This window comes from Phocoena sinus, chromosome 1 (assembly GCF_008692025.1).
Source record: "Phocoena sinus isolate mPhoSin1 chromosome 1, mPhoSin1.pri, whole genome shotgun sequence".
NCBI classification, from domain to species: Eukaryota; Metazoa; Chordata; class Mammalia; order Artiodactyla; family Phocoenidae; genus Phocoena; species Phocoena sinus.
This window is the reverse complement of record NC_045763.1, coordinates 143,901,424-143,917,922: the sequence shown is the minus strand read 5'-3', so window position 1 is coordinate 143,917,922 and position 16,499 is coordinate 143,901,424. Positions and strand designations below refer to the sequence as shown.

Sequence of the window (16,499 nt, the reverse complement as noted above, 5' to 3'; positions counted from 1 at the left end):
TATCCTTTTCTTTTTTTTTTCAGGTAGGCCAGAGGCTTATTCATTTTAGGAATTTTACTGACGTGTCAAAAATTCTCCTAACCTTATGACATACTCCAAATCACATTTATCTTTCCCTTTGCTAAACCAGTCCTTAACTTACACATGCAACATAATGAGATCAAACTTGAGTTTTAAGTATTAGTGTTTTTTTGCTAAATTCTCTCTTCATACATTGAGTCCTTACTGCACGCACGTCAATTTCAGCCTTTACACATTCCTCGGTGAAACAGATTATATCCTTCTTATATCGCATGCAAGTGTATAGGACTTAACGTGCTCAGCCCTGTTCTATGAGCTTTGCGTGTCTTAAATCCTCTATGAGACTTATAACCTAATTGACTTTTCTAAGATGACAGTGCGTGGTCAAACCCATTAGAACCACCGCAAATTCTAGCCGTGTGTTCTGGCCACAGCATGGCATCGCCCCCAAGTCTAAGTCCCTTGACTGCAAGGTTATCTCCTTCCTTCTCCGCATCGCTGCCTGTATGCAGAGACTGAGTGAGCAAGCCTGACCAGTGCATTTCCTTTTCCGTCTACGTAAGTAACTGCCACCAGAGGGGCAGAGGCAGAGTAGGTTCACAATGAATACTTGAGAGACTCTCTCGGAGGTTTGAAGTCTCACAGGGTTTAAACACCTTTGACCTTGGGGAAGCACACTTTAACCCTCAGCACGTCAAACTTTGCTATTGCGGTTTCTCTTCGGTGTCCCCTGAGGACTCCTTCTAGGGTCCTTGACAAGGACAGAGGAACTGAACTTAAGGTTGAGAAGCATCTTGGGCCCCCCCCCCCCGCCCCGCCTTCAATTAACGAAGCGCGGGTCACGCTACGGGCTTCTCCCGGAGGCGTTGGATACCTGACCCCCGGGCGACCCCATCCCGCCCACCGGAAAGCCGGCAGCGTCCAGCGCTCTCCGTGGAGACGCCGCGGAGGCGCAGACGCCTCCCGCCCTCCTTCCAGGAGCCGCCTGGGATGCAGATCCTGGCAGCTGCCACACCGGAAGCGGCCCCGGGCGCGTGCGGGGCGGCAGCCGAGGGTCCCGCACGCGGGGCGGGGCCGCCGGGCAGGTCCCCCGCCTCCCGGGGGCGCGCGAGGGCCGGGCGGGGCCGCCGTCCCTTCCGGGGAGCGGTGGCTGCCGCCGCGTCCGCCGGGCAGCTTCCCACCCCGCCCCCCCCGCGGCTCTGGGTGACGCTTCTCCAATAACAGCTCGCGGGGAGCCGTAGCTGGGGGCTCCGCCGGCGCCGGGGACCCTCCGCGCCAGCCCTGCCGCCGGCATGAGGGCCGAGGGCGACGGCGGTCTGGAGCGCTTCAGCAGCCCCGGCAAGGGCCGGGGGCTGCGGGCCCTGCAGTCCTTCCAGGTGGGGGACTTGCTCTTCTCCTGCCCGGCCTACGCCTACGTGCTCACGATCAACGAACGGGGCAACCACTGCGAGTTTTGCTTCGCCAGGTAGGGCGGTGCGGGCCGGCGGCAGCGGTGGCGGGCGGGAGCCTGGGGCGCCGCACGGACGGGCGGGCGGACCGCGGCGGGAGGAAGTGCGTGCGGACCGCGGGGTCCTAGCGCCGGCGGCTCGCGGGGGAGGGGGCGGGCTGCGCCCTTGAACCCCGGACCGGCTGTGCCACGTGCGTTAGGAAAGACCAGCCAAGTTCTCGCCGCACGTCCTGCACGGCATGTTTTCCGAGTCGCTCCCGCGGGATGTGCAAACTGGCGAGGTGCAGGGTTCTGCCCTGACACGTGGGCTTGGAGCCAGGCTTCTTCCCAGCGCTGGCATGCACTGCCCACTCGGTGCGTTGCCAGCGGGGCCCCAGGTTCGCGCAGCCACAGCCTGTCACCTTTAACTTGTGCTTCCTGCGATGTGTTCTGTGCCCCACAGTCTCTTCTGCCGCAGACTTGCTGTGTTTCCTCCAAGGAACTTAATGACACTTAATATTTCATGTAAAGTACATGGCCCCTCTTCTTTCTTGTCACCCTCTGCACTTGGTATTCGGAGAGAAGCCAGAGGAGTACTGACCACACACCCGTGGTTCAGAGGGGCTGCACTGGTGGGACGTATCTAGCCCTGGTTTGGGACTGGGAAAACATGGCTGCTGGGGGGGGATGAGGCAGAACGTATGGCTGGAATTGGTATTTAATTGTAGCATGTCATGTATGTGTGTATATGTGTATATCTTCACATATACCAACACATAATTATATCTTCAAGCCTTATGATAGTTTCAGACCTGAAAGTCGTGTTAGAAATCATGAATGCAACACTCTTTCCATTTTACAGGGGAGAAAACTAATGCCCAGAGAGGAAGTGTCACTGTGTATGTCTAGTCACACCCATAGTTAAGAAAATGAAGTCTGGTGTCTTCAGTTCTGCCCATTTCCTACCTAGTTAAGTGCTCAATAAAATTACTGAGGCAGGAAGCATGGCATTGGAGTTAAGTTTGTACAGGGTCTTCCAGGACCCTGCTTTACTTTCTTTGAACCTCAGTTTCTTCATCTTTGAAGTGGAGATTCCTGGGCTAGATTAAGCCCACCTGAGGTCCTGCGGGTACCTTTGGAATACAGGTCTCAAGTCCAACACACGCTGAAGTACTCAATCTCCGAGACGTGTTCCTCTCATTCCACGGTAAGACAGAGCAAAAGAAGGGACAAAAGCTAAATACTATAGTAGTCTTGTCCAGACTCCCTGCCAGAGCTGTCTTCCGCTTGGGGGGACCTGGAAAGGAACTAGACACAGAATCATGCCGTGGGCAGCTTAAGGGCTGTATGTGATGTGGCTCTTTGAATTGGTGAGCCAAGAGCTAAAGGGTCATGGCACCACTTTGCGACGTTTGAGTGAAGTGAGCATTGGGTTTTCCCAAAGTTAAAAAGGCTGCTGTGTCTGGTCCCTTGATCTTCTGAGCCTTGCTGTGGCTCAGAGTCTGAAGCAGTGTGGGTGTCTGGAGTGGCAGGAGCAAAGCAAGGTCACCCAGCACAGAAGGGGCCTCCCTCCATCAGGGATCCTGGTGATTCCTGGGGTCCAGCGTGGGAGAGAAGACTGCGGTACCAGGCACATAGTAGGTGCTCAGATGGTAGTTGCCTGACCACTCCTCCAGTGAATTAAAGATCAAATCCAGCTGGGTTCTCAGTGGAGAAGCAGAGCTGAGAGATTCTTCTCTTTTGCTGTGAGCCTCCACACTCTATCTACTACACACACCCCCGACCTTAGAACAGGAAGGTACAGTCAAGGTGCAACTTGGCAAATCACCCTGCTATATGGGACAGTGTTTGCCTTTGTTTTCCCTTTTTCTGAATGACGTTCATCAGTGTCACTGTTGCCTTAGATCCCTCACCAGGGCTACCCCCTCCCTGCATTGGGGTGGGACTGCTGTACCTCCCCCAGCTTTTCTCTGGCTTAGGTGAACTTCTGTCAACATCCACAGCTCCTTTCCTCTTTCCCCAAGGACTCATTTGAAATCAACTAAAATAACACACAAGAAATGATGACATCATGATACCTGTGAAATTAGAGATATATTTGTACTCCACTCTGGTTTCCATTAAATGCGATTAGTTTGGAATTAACGGCTAGATCATTCTCATAGATTTAACACCATTTCCTCTGTCAACTGTCTGTATAGACCGAGGACAAATTGTTCTGTCCAGCTGTACTAGAGGAAAGCATATATGTCCCCACGATTCCCCCAGGGGGTAGGAGCAGAATTCTCAAATACTGAAGCATACAGGGCAAAATCCACAACATCCCCTCCCCTCCCGTAAAAAGAAAACTACACCTTATCGTTTCTTGTACCAGAAGTTGAAGGTAAATAACGTTGCTTAAGACAAATGAGCCACTACAGATCTTCCCTATCATATTAATTGTATCAGGGTTTGACTTATTTTGAAGGAAAATAAGTGATTTTTTTCAGGAATAATTATCTTCTATAAGTTGAAAAATAATGGGAATTCTCTTAAGTCACAGTGGAGTGGGATTCTTACTGTCAGGACAGTGCAGACAAAAGTTTGTATTTGTGTCACATTTACTCAGGGTGACACTTGGGAAGATGTGTATCTTGCCTCAGCTGCTAGAAGGCAGCCCCTAAAAATATAAATGTCTTCCAGTAGGGAGCTGTCCTCATCAGACCTCTCAGATGCGTTTTATGTACACACACACACACACACACACACACACACACACACACGTTGGCCTGGCCAGCATTTTGTGGCACATTTTTTACATTATATTTCACTTGGTATTTGACATCTCTGAACACTTGCTAGTATTTGTCTCAGAAAGGAAAAAATCTGTAACCCTGGGTTCCATCTGAATATTCATTGTGTGTGCAGTTCCTCAGGAGGGCGGATGTACCCCTCTTGATCTTTCATTCTCTTGGCTCATGGGTCATTTAAAGGCAGGAATTTTGTCTTTTTTGTCTGTTTGTTCAGCGTATCAGGGCAAAGTAGGAAGGCCCACTTCACCTCCTTGGACTAGAGCTGTTGGAACCTGGTTTCAGGAAATTTATATTCTGTCTGGCTCAGTCAGAGTGGTTGACTTAAATATTAAAGTGTTTGCACGATCAAAATACTGTGATTGAGATGGCCTATTTCAGCAGTTATACAGGTGTAATGTCCCCCCGATTTCTTTTCTATAGCAGCATTCATCTCTTCCCCACTGTTTTACCAAACTGAAGTCATCTTTAGTTGATCTTAATCAGTATTAAGAGATGTGAACCCTTGATCCTGTTCTTAAGGTTCTCTGAAAGAGCCCTGGGCCTGAAGCTGCTCTCAGAAGGGGGTGTCATCCCCAGGGCTGCTGTGATTCTGCTTATTCCGAGAACATTCTCTGAGACTTGGAGAGTCTCTGAGGAGAGAAATGGCTTCAGATTGTTCTCAAATTATCTTGTTCTCTGAATGAAAAATTGGACACATATGCTCCAATAAAGGATTCCCTCCATCTTTTTACATGTATTTTTAAGAAATGGGTAGGAAGATTAAAATACACAGACAACAGATTTCCTCTAAAAAAGTTACATGAAAGAGTATAAAGTTAAGCCATCTGTATAGTAGATAATGAGGTATTGGGTTGCCATTTTCAACATTTCAGTATTTCAAGTTTTTTGTTTATTTAGAGACTACAAAGGAGGGACTTCGGGGCCAGATTGACTGGGTTTGAATTCTGGCTTCATCCCTTCCCGATGGTTTGTCTTGAGGCAAATTATTTAACCTGTCTGAACTCCCGGGTTCCTGTGTCTGTAAACTGTGCACATTACCACCCACTGAGCTGGCCCTGAGACAGTGAAGTCAAGTGCCTAGCACGGCCCGGACACTTCGGGAGCTGTCAGAACTGGCCCCGTGTCTTGCTCGTAGGGACGTGTTTGATAAGCTCTCTTGGCTAAATGTTAAATAGTGTGATAACATAGTCTCACTTCAGGGACATTTTTTTATGGTGGTGGCATTGGGGTGGGGAAAACTGGGAAGGAGATACTGTATCTTGTTGGCCAATGGAGTCATCATTCAGATGGCATGTTGACCCAGAGTTAAAAGTGGCAGTTCTCAACCTTGGGTCCCCCAGCATAATAATGGGCGTCTGGAATCAATTTTCAGTATTTTTCGAAACCTGACAGAACTGATATGATTAGCCTACACAGATAAAGCTTTTTGAAAAAAATGAGGCTCGTGTATCTCCAAAGTGCTTAGATACTTTAATACTCTTTTACTGTGGGATTAAACAAATATTTGAAAAGAGAAATGGAGGAAACCAGAATTTTCCACCTAGCAAGGATACCATGGCTCCTCTCTGCTCTTTGCTTCCAGCATGATTCTTTCAGCTGTGGCAAGGAGCCGTCCTGCAGGACTTCAGATGTGCCGAGTGCCAGAACACGCACATTTTTCATACGCGGGAGCATAGTTTCTGTTATAGCTTATCAGGGCTCAGTGACCAAGCTGCACATTTGGAAACGATTTGAGATGAAAGAGACAGAACGGCAGCAGGATATCCTGAAGTGAAATTCAAACCCTGGTGAGTTAAAACCACCATCTAACACCTTTCCCTCCCAAAAGCAATTGCACAAAATCCTCTCACAAAAATGTGAAGATCCCATATAAAATGACGTTCCTTTAAATCGTGTTGCGCTTTGCAGCTCACAAAGCATTCCAGATACATTCTTATTTTGATCCTCCCAAAGATGGCCTGTGTAGAGAAGACCTTATCCCATTTTATGTAGGAAGTAACTGAGGGCTGGAAAGGTTGTTTCCTTGAATTTCACATTTTTGGGGTCAGATATTGATTGAGCGCGTCCTAGGGCCAGCCTCTGTGTCCTTTGTGGAGGGAACCATGTCTTCCTATTCTGAGTGTTGTTTTCCTTCCCTGCCCCTTTTGACCTGAATCTACCGTGTGGTTCACACCTGGACACCAGGACTTAATTCACTTCTGATTTCTCAAGTGAATGCAATTTTTATCACCTCTCTTCTTTTGCTTCCCCTTCCCCCAAGAGATAATTCAACAGATTAACGCATTGTTTCTAACAGTTCAACAAATAAATTGTTTCAGCTGTCTTGTATCTTGTGCTGCTTTGGGTTCAGAGGTTTTTTATTCCAATGCTTTGGAATTTGCATAAGAGCTACATATATTCTTCTGTATTATCCACTATTACCTGATAAAATGTAAAAAGAAATACAAGGCTTTGGTCCTTTTGTGGGTTTGGGACATTTTTCAATATGCTCAAGTTATTTAAGACAAGTTTACCATCTTAGTGTTTATAGCTACGTATAAAGAGTTTGTTTCTGTGCCCTCTGGTAGGGCAGCGTGAGAGTATAAACGCCCTGTCCTTTTTTTTTTCCTTAAACATACCCAGTCTTCAGAACTCTACTCTGTGCAAGGTTAAATGGGCATGGTTTGGAAACAGAATTCATGGTGCAGCTTTGCTAAGAGGCCCCAGGATGGTATTCCTGTAGGACAAGCGTATGGCACACTATCTGTCAGAAGATTCTTTTAAAGATCCTCAGAAATGTCTTAAATTTCTTTGGGAAGATCCAGGGCTCAGGGCTGTAGTTGGGCAGCAACTGGTCTTCAGGAGAACTCAGAACGGGTGAGAACCTGGGACAGTGACGTTGTCTGTTATAGAATTTGAAATAGCAAAATGCAAAGAAAGTTTCTACTTGATTTTGGTGTTTGAGACGTACCTCTTTTGCCTGAGGTTTATTATCCCCTTTCTTTTTCTTGTCAATGTAAAGAAAATATGAAATAATTACAATTTTAAGCCACTTTATTTCTGCTTCCCAAGGAGGCAATCAATAATTACAAATATCCCTTATGTAATTGGAGTCATCAGTAATAACTGAGGTCACTCCCGCGCATACACACACCTTGTTTTCTGAACGTCAGAAGTGGAGTAATCACATTTCTGAGTTCAAGGCATGCTTTCATCTGATCTGCGTAAGGACAGTTTGACTGAAATGAATTTCTCCTCTGTTATTGATTCTGCATTCCCATTTCCTGTTCTCTCACAGACAGCCCCTCTCTGGGTTTGCCTATTTGTCTTTGCACCTGTGAGTATATATGTCCTGATGACCTCCAGGGAACTAGACAGACATGGAACAGGCCACCCTGATTGTACTTGACCAGATGCAGACTTTGCACTGTCCTTTGGTCAGCCTGGCGGCTAGGTGGTTTCTGGAGCAGTCCTCTTGCCCTGGAGAGGGGCCAGCTCTGGCATTAGAGGTTTCTCAGTCCCCTCTCAAGGGATTCGCAATATCAGCCTCTGTACACCACCATCACTCTCCCACTCACATCCCCAACCCTTGCATCTCTGGATTTCTAGCAAATCTGTGGTAGTTTAGGGGTGCAGCCCTCCAGCGGGAAATTGACTGAAGTAACTGCCTTTTCAGGGGCTGAACCCATGACCTTGGCCTCATTAGCACAGGCGCTCTAACCAGCCACAAAGCCACACACCTCACTTTGTGTAACTTCTGCTGACTCTGTTCCTACCACCCTCGGAGGCCTCCTTTTCAATTGCAAAGGCGTTCACACCAACACAATAGAACAGAAGGAAACCAGATCTCTTCTAGACTTCTCTGAAGGCCAGAAATATGCAATTTAGCAGGAAAATAATACCAAAACGTCTTGAGGGTTCAGGAAACAACTTATCTTTCTAGTCCATGCACTTGCTGAGAATCCAGCTGCGTGTCTCAGATTTTTCTTCAATCAAAAATTTAAAAATACTATGGAACTCCCCGTGCCAATTTATTAACATAAAATCTAGGGACAAAGTGGAAGGTTTCAGATGACTGAGTGGAAATATGGCATGTATGTTATTAACAAGGATTGGGTTTGCTTTTTAAAGAAGGAGAATCCGTAAGTGCTTATCTTTGGCAAGTTTATAGTCCCTAGAAACCAAAATAAACGCTCGCCTGTGATAGCTGAGCCACCGGCGTGTATCAGCAAGTGCACTATGACGAACAAGGCGTCTCAGAGCCCCGGGAATCAGCAGTCACCGTGGGGGAGAGGAAAAATAAGGGCGACTCGCTTACCAAGAAGCGAATTTCACACTGAGGCCTGAAGACATAGGCGTATCCTGGGGGGAGAGGTGGAAAGAAACCGGCTGACCAGCAAGATGCAGTTTTTCACCTGAGTCAAGTAAAATCTCAAGGATTTTATATCCAGGCACTTGCAAGGAGTTATGTTGCCATCTGTGGCAAAATGAAAAGATCTTGGACGGGAGGAGCTTTTTCTCTTCAGTCTGTGAGGACCAGGAAAGGCTTTTCAAGGGATATGGGCCCTTGGGCTCACATCTTGTTGATTTTCCTTACCACAGCAATGTTTGTACAGGAACCACCCTTGTGCAATGGGAAAAATCTCTTAACCTGTCAGTTGCACAAATCTGTAGCAGAGTGATGATTGCTGTTCACGGTGATAGCTTCACATGTTCTTAAAACCTCAACAGTAAGAGACATTTAATTGTGAGCAGATGGTAAACTCCCTGAGAGCAGGGATTCTTTTTTTAATGTATTCAGCAAATATTTATATTTATGGAGCCCTCGCTGAGTTCTGAATCCCTAGGAAGCAACTGTGCAGAAAAGGGACACCCTCCCTCCACAGAGCTTATATTCCAGTAGGTTTTATTCATCTTTATAAACCCGTTGTCGACTGAAGAAAAGCACAACATGAGAGTTGTGAGTTAAGTTTTATTTGGGGCAAAATGAGGACTGTAGCCCGGGACACAGCCTCTCAGAGAGCTCTGAGGGACTGCTCTTAGCAGGTGGGGTGTGACGAGGTCAGTGTATATGCGATTTTGGTGAAGGGGCGTACATGGAGTCAAGCACACATTTTGGCAGAAGGTTCCTGCCAGTCTCAGGAGGGTTGCTGCTAGTCACGACGAGCAGATGTCTCTGTTAATCATTTCAGTGCTTTTCTGGATATGAGAAGGTGTCAGAAATTGGGCTCATAAAATCTTCTAAAAATTTCTAACTATCTGAAGGCCTGTTCTGCCAGTTCTTTCCAGAGCACAGAGCGCCTCGTTCCTGATCTCCACCCTGAACTCCTTTCGGGGGTGTCGAAGGTCACCGACCGCAGTGGCTAGTGACCTCATCCTTGTAGAGGCAGATGGCAAGTGACAGTTTTTAGTTGACACTGTAGTGTACTGAACTTTGTCATTTTAGCAGATTTTTTTGTTAAAGGCATAAGGTTTTGGGTTGAGTGTTTTCATTTTATGGAACCCTGATAAAGTATGTCATAAAGAAAGCTCTTAACAAAGAAGTTTAATCACACACGCTGGTTCATGACTTATGCAAACTAAGGGAGCGCTTTGATCAGATAATAGTTTGGTCTAATAAAATTGTGGCATCCCTGCATTGTGTTAAAACAGCAGCACTGGGGCTTCCCTGGTGGCGCAGTGGTTGAGAGTCCGCCTGCCGATGCAGGGGACGCGGGTTCGTGCCCCCGTCTGGGAGGATCCCACATGCCGCGGAGCGGCTGGGCCCGTGAGCCATGGTCGCTGAGCCTGTGTGTCCGGAGCCTGTGCTCCGAAACGGGAAAGGCCACAATAGTGAGAGGCCCGCATACCGCAAGGAAAGAAGAAAAAAAAAAAAAAAAAAAAACAGCAGCACTTTGGGTAGACATTTTTTAGAAGTCGATGAAATTTAGTCTACTCATACACCTGAATAAATATTTCTAAATACTACTTAAAAAAAAAAACCTTTAGGGTTTTTTCACCTTAAAAACTTTCAAGCTCCCAAAGTAGTAGAGATTTAGAAACAGCCTACTTATTTCACTCAATATTTAATTGATTTCGGCGCATGTTCAGGCCTTTCAAGGCACCTAGCTGCTAAATATTTTCTAGGCACAGAGGGGGAAAGCAGCCCACTGCCACCTTCTCTTTCTGTGCATCTTCAGAGAGTGGCCCTGGTAGAACTCCACTGTAGGGTCAGTGCTGCCTGCTGGCACGCTCCGAGGGCTGGGCATCTGGGGTGATGTTTGGGTCCACCTTCCTCTGCAGTGTTAGTTTCATTTCAGCAGCTCCAAACTGCTTATAGTGGTACACACACACACACACACACACACACCACACACACTCGCATGTCCTTGCACCCATAGCACCTTGTGCATACTTCCTTCATACACTCGCTCCTTGACTCAGGAACCAGGTCTTACTCAACTTTGTAGCCTAGCACTTAGCCTGAGGCCTGGCACCCCATAACCTCAGTAAATATTTATTAAATGAATAGTCTCATTTCTGCAACTTATTTTACTAGCGGTTCTTTGGACAGGCCTCATCACCTATCTATATATGTACATCACGTACCAATATATATACAGCTCTGCTTGTTCTTGGAAATTAATCCTTATAAATAACCACAGAACCCTTCATTGATCCCTGTTTTCTTCAGGACAAAATCTTGACTGCTCAAGTCCTCCGTATTCAGTGCTCTTCCCACCCTGTCTAGCGTTATCCCTCGCTACTTTTTCATTTAAACCCTAAACAAAATCTGAGTGGTCTTTCCAGTACCCCACAAAGGTGCTGTCACTCCTCATTCTTCCCAATGTCCACTTGAACCAGGAATGCTCCTCTGTGCATTATTCCCCTACTTACCCTCTGACTTCTTCCCTGGTAGGGCTTCTACTCTAAGTCTGTTCATCCTGAACAGAGACCCAGCTCAAATTGCATCTCTTTTTTTTTCTTTTTCGGGCCACACCACGAGGCTTGCAGGATCTTAGTTCCCTGACCAAGGATTGAACCTGGGCCACAGCAGTGAAAACACCAGGTTGTAACCACTGGACCGCAGGGAACTCCCCACATCGCAGCATCTCTTTTTATGAAGCTTCCTCTTCAATACTTCAGCCCACAATCTCTTCATTTTATTTAGTTAGTACTTTATTTTACTCTTTATTTGTATCTGTTCAAACGATATATAAGTTGGAATTATCAAGGTCCAGTCCAAAATCGGGGTAATTCACCTAAGTAGATTGACAATTCGATTTTTTATTGTTTGACTGTAGGAAAATGAAATGAAGAGGATGAGAGTGTCACCTCTTAAAATTCTTCTGTAACCAATTAAGGTGCACTTTCTTGCAAGATTTAGAGCAGGTCGCATGTTTCTGGGGCCAGGAGTCAATACTCACGTTTGGCGGCAGAGGGCCTGACCGTATTCTGGAACTCAGGCTTATCATTAGGTTATAAAGGTATTTTTACATGGTCTGTTTCTACTCTGTGACCAGAATGTTGAAGTGAGGGGTGTTGTTAGGAACATTTTAAGCTTTTAAATAGTTACATTTGTATGACTTTGATTTTGTCCTTTTCCTTGATATTTAATCACCTAGGTGTTGTAGAACTTAGGGCATCGGCAGTCATAGGAGGATCTAGTATTGTGCTCGTTACAAAGTACTGTTGATAACATCTGTCATTTATTGTCCCATTGGAAGAAATGGTGGCTGTTGCTATTGTCAGTTCCTATATGAGAGGACTCATTGGTTGTTTCTTTCCTTTTTTTTTTTCTTCTTTAAATTGCATATTTATTTTTTCAGCTTTAAAAAAAACTGTGGCAAAATATACATAAAACTTAAGCATTTTTAATGCTTTACAGTCAGTGGTATTAAGTAAATTTGTGTAACCATCACCATCTCCATGTCCAGAATGTTTTCATCACCCCAGACAGAAATTTTCTATCCTCTAAACACAACTTCCCATCACCCCAACCCGAGGGGCCGCTCTGAGAAGGGTCGCTCTGGAGGGAAGCCCCTCCTCAGGGCCCTGCCTTTCCCCAGGACCCGGTGCCCCACTCGGCTGGCACCTGCCAGACACAACACCAAAACGCAGCCCCCAGCGGCAGCCTCCTCCCTAGCATTTTCTCAGACTTAAAGCCGAGAACAAGTTAAGCAATTATGTGCTTCTTTAACCTCCTCTCTCAATACTGCACCTTCAGAATGAAAAAGTGAGGTGGACAGTTACATGTGATGTAGCATCCTTGATGGGATCCTGACACAGAAGAAACACATGGGGGAAAAACTAAGAAACTCTGAACAAACTATGTACTCTAGTTAATAATGTGTCAATATCATTTCATCAATTGTAGCAAATGTACAACTAATGTAAGATGTTAACAATAAAGGAAATCATGTGTGTGCATGGGTGTGTGTGTATGTGGGGGGCTGTAATGAGGGCACTCCATACTCTTAACTTTTCAGTAAATCTAAAACTGATTGATTGCTTGCCACGTTGCAGGGCGTGCGGGATCTTCGTTCTCGACCAGGGATCGAACCTGTGCCCCCTGCAGTGGAAGCTCAGAGTCTTAATCACTGGACTGCCGGGGAAGTCCCTAAAACTGTGTTTTTGTTTTTGTTTTTTTTCTTAATATAGTCTGTTAACAAAGGAAGTGAGGCAGGTCTGTTGTGATGATCTCGTGTGTCAGAGAGCCCCTCCTTTTGAGGGCCAGACATCCTAACGGGCGGTGGGTGGCTTAGGTTCTGGGGAAAAGGATCCCAACGTGGCCACGCCTAGACTGCCCAGGGGCAGGCCCTGCCCTGTATGGTGAAACTCACAACTCTGAGCCCGTGGTTCCAGCATCATAATTATGCTACCTGTTAAGGTTTTCCAGACACTGGGGCTGATGATGGAAACAGAGGGGACACGAGTGATGGGTGGGTCTCATGGAGGAGGGCCGAGTCCCTTCTGGAGGCACGGCACAGGCCCCCTTGGGGTGCAGGAGCCACCTGCTGGAAGGCCTGCGGGTAGAGCAGGTTGACACCTGGGTCCAACCCTGGCTCCTTCACTCCAGGCTGTGCGGCCTCAGCAAAGTCTCCCTGTCTACGACACTGACCCCAGACGGCTGCTGGAAAGATCTAGGAAGACGGCAAAAGTCAAGTGGTTCGCACCCAGAGGGTGCAGGCCCACCGCACACCCACTCTCTACGGCTGGTGCCTGAAGTCAGCCAAGGAGAGGGGCGCTGCTCTGCTCTGCTCGGCACGTGATCCATGGCCAGCTTTCTGGGCAGATGAATGGGGTGCCCGCTTCCCCGGGCCGCTGCGTCCCACCAGGCCTTCGCCCCGCTTCTTACTTGGCAGGGCATTACATGCACCCTGCTTCACCTAGGCCCGAGGCAACCCTGTTCCCCTGGCAACACTGTACCCATGTCACAGGCGAGGAAACTGAGGGCCAGATCACGTTTTAGGCGGGCTCTTAATTCAGCAAGTGTTCGAACTCGACTTGCCCACGGCTGTGTGCGGAGGCCGAGACGGGCCGGCAGCCCGCAAGCTTCTGAGTTTAGGTCTCTCCGGCCCTTCGCAGCTGTTCAAAGATGCCACCGTCACCTCGGTCAAGTGCCCGGGAGTTGGCTCGGTCACTTGCCCTATGGCCCCTGTTCCTTTCCTTTTGACTTCTCAATCGGTAGGCATCAGAGAAGTCAAAGGCAAATTGCAAGGAAGTGTCATTCTCATCTCCCACAAAATTTGATACAGAGTTTCAGAGGAGAATGTTAAATTTAAAAGCGCATACATCTCTCCTGGCAGGATTCAACTGTTAGGGATTTTACAGGGCCTGCAAGATGAGGCTTGGTTGTAGGTGTTGTCCAGTGGCTGAAAAGAGTAATATAATGTTCACTGTTCAGTAGGGTCAGTAGTTCTCTGCTCTATCCATACGTCTCATGAATTTTTTTCTTTCTAAGGCAAAGGTAAATTTCATCTCAACTAGCGCCTGCATTAAAACAAATCCTAAATTAGCATCCTCACCGTTTTTTTCATTGCTGAGCCTGACTTCTCATGAATCAGTGATGTGGAGAGTCATGTCTACAGTATTTCTTTAGCTTTACTGAGGAATAATTGACAGATATGATTGTCTGTATTTAAAGTGTACAATGTGATGACCTGATATACATAGAGGTTGTAGAGTGATTACTAAGATCAAGATAATCAACACATCCATCACCTCACCTAGGTAACTTCCTTTTGTGTGGCAAGAATGCTTAAGCTCAACTCTCAGCAACTCTCAAGCATACAATACTGTATTATTAACTGTAGTGACTGAGCCATACAGTAGATCCTTATTCTTCCTACAACCGAAACTATACCCTTTGACCTGCGTCACCCCATTTCCCCCAGGGTCATCGTTTTATAACAAGGTCAACCATTCAGTGCTGACCACCAAGCCCAGCTTTATCCTTGTAAATCACAGCTCCTATTCCAATATTGGGGAAAACCTATTAGTTGCTGCCTTACTGCTCTAAATATTTCCCGCCTCCCCGGAGGCCCTGGGCTCTAACTTTTAACAAGCCTCAGAACAAAGCCTGATGCCCAGGGGAAGGTTCAGCCCTGCTCTGGGAAGACGTTCCCACAGCAAGTGGTCCCATTTTCACTGTTACATTGTGGATTAAAGTGCTATGTGGAGCATCTTTCACTCTTACACAAAAACCAGTACCCTGAATATTATCCTTGTCCCCTGACCAGGGTTATAATAGGGTTCTGCCACAATTTCTCCAATTTTTATTTCTCTCAAATAGAAATTTGCTAGTGTAACCACCCTCTCTGGGTGGGAGGCTAACTTTGTTTCTGATTGTCTTATTTCAACCCGTGGAGAAGTTACATTGCGCCACTGGGGCTTTTTTCCTTTTCTCTTTTTCATTTGGCTGGGACTGCCTCTGTTCAACAGAGCCTACTTGTCATTTCTTCTGTCACCGTTAGTTAAAAGTAATTGTTATTGCAAACCCACTCCATGCCAGTATCATTCTCTTTCATGGGGAAAACCCACGAAGCATTCATTTCAGTCGCAGAAAGGAGGGAGCTTGCAGGATCAAATCCTTTTGATCTCCACCAACAGCGCCTGTGGCAACGCATTTAACTAGCAGGAGTTGTTAATTACAACCCTAACTTGTTGATCTTCGTGGCTTCCGAATTTTTAAAGCAAGAAAATTAAACACGGCGTGTGTCTCCTCCAGTAGAAAATGACAGGAGCGTGTCTTCTAAGTTCTGTCCCAGTCGCTAATAATCAGATACTTGCATTTTCCTGTAACATTTCTTTCCTCCCTTTGTGGATAGAACCATTTCTTAAGTTCAAAGAGCCCTTCCATTCACAGCAGGGTAGATGTTTGCCTGTAAAACAAAGGCTTTAGAAGCATAAATCCTCTAACTATGCGTCTGAGTGACATTGTCCTGAAGATATTTCAGGAGTTGACATCACTTAAAAAAAAACACACACACACACAAAAGAATGAAGGCTAATTAAAAGTCTAGTAGTCCTAGGCTTCACGGGTTATTTTCTCATTTAATTTGCCTAACAAACCTATGAGGTAGAAACTGTATCTTTACAGTGGAGGAAACAGGTTCAGAAAGGATTACTAATTTGCCCAAGATTGCACAGCACCTCCGGCACCAGCAAGAAGAAAGGACTTGAGATGGGGAAGTAGGAAAAGTAACTCATCGTTTTCATCCCACATTGTGAGGCGGGAATCAGGAGGAGGCGGAAAGAAAGCTGAGCCTTCCTTTTCTAAAATTTGCACCTGGCTTCTAGAATATTTGCTTGTCATAGTTCGAAAATACGGGGTCTGCCACTTTATTCTGACCATCATCAAGGTAGCTAAACAACCTAATACATCCTGTGTGTGCCAGTCATTCTTAAGAAGAGTTACATTGTAAAGTCTGCATTGCAGAGAAGAATGCTTCAGCACTCTTCTTCGGCAAATTTAGCACTCAGAAACACTCAACCCAAATGGATGACCATAGGCCTAGGCCAGTGGTTCTGCATTCTGGAAGCACGTTGGATCCGGGTAGTTCTCTAAAACTCCCAGCACAAATCAGTCTGATGAGAACTGCTAGACCCAACCCCACCCCCAGACGGGCCCATGCAGCCGAGGTTGAGAGCCACTCCAAGAGGTTATGAGTGTGATTTCACCAGTAACTTGCCTTTAGTTCCCTTCCTTTTCAGTTATTTCACTTCATTCCTCCAAATGACCTTTATTTATCGTTTCTTTGAGGGCAGTTTTCTTTTCTTGGTTTTTGCAGTCTTTCCCC

The 16,499-nt window shown here is 46.5% G+C and overlaps 1 protein-coding gene across 3 annotated transcripts in view; it reads left to right on the top strand.

Annotated features, from left to right (window-relative positions):
- Positions 1 to 1,108: 1,108 nt before the first annotated feature.
- Positions 1,109 to 16,499, top strand: part of SMYD2 (SET and MYND domain containing 2) — a 50,980-nt gene continuing 35,589 nt past the window's right edge. The window contains exon 1 of one of the 3 annotated variants that reach the window (XR_004352113.1): positions 1,109 to 1,486. Coding sequence is in view for 2 of the 3 variants with exons in the window: in XM_032648054.1 (XP_032503945.1) it covers positions 1,314 to 1,486 (173 nt within the window). In the remaining variant the exon portion in view is untranslated. The remainder of the gene's footprint in view (positions 1,487 to 16,499) is intronic. The other 2 variants (XM_032648054.1, XM_032648046.1) reach the window with 2 other exon arrangements.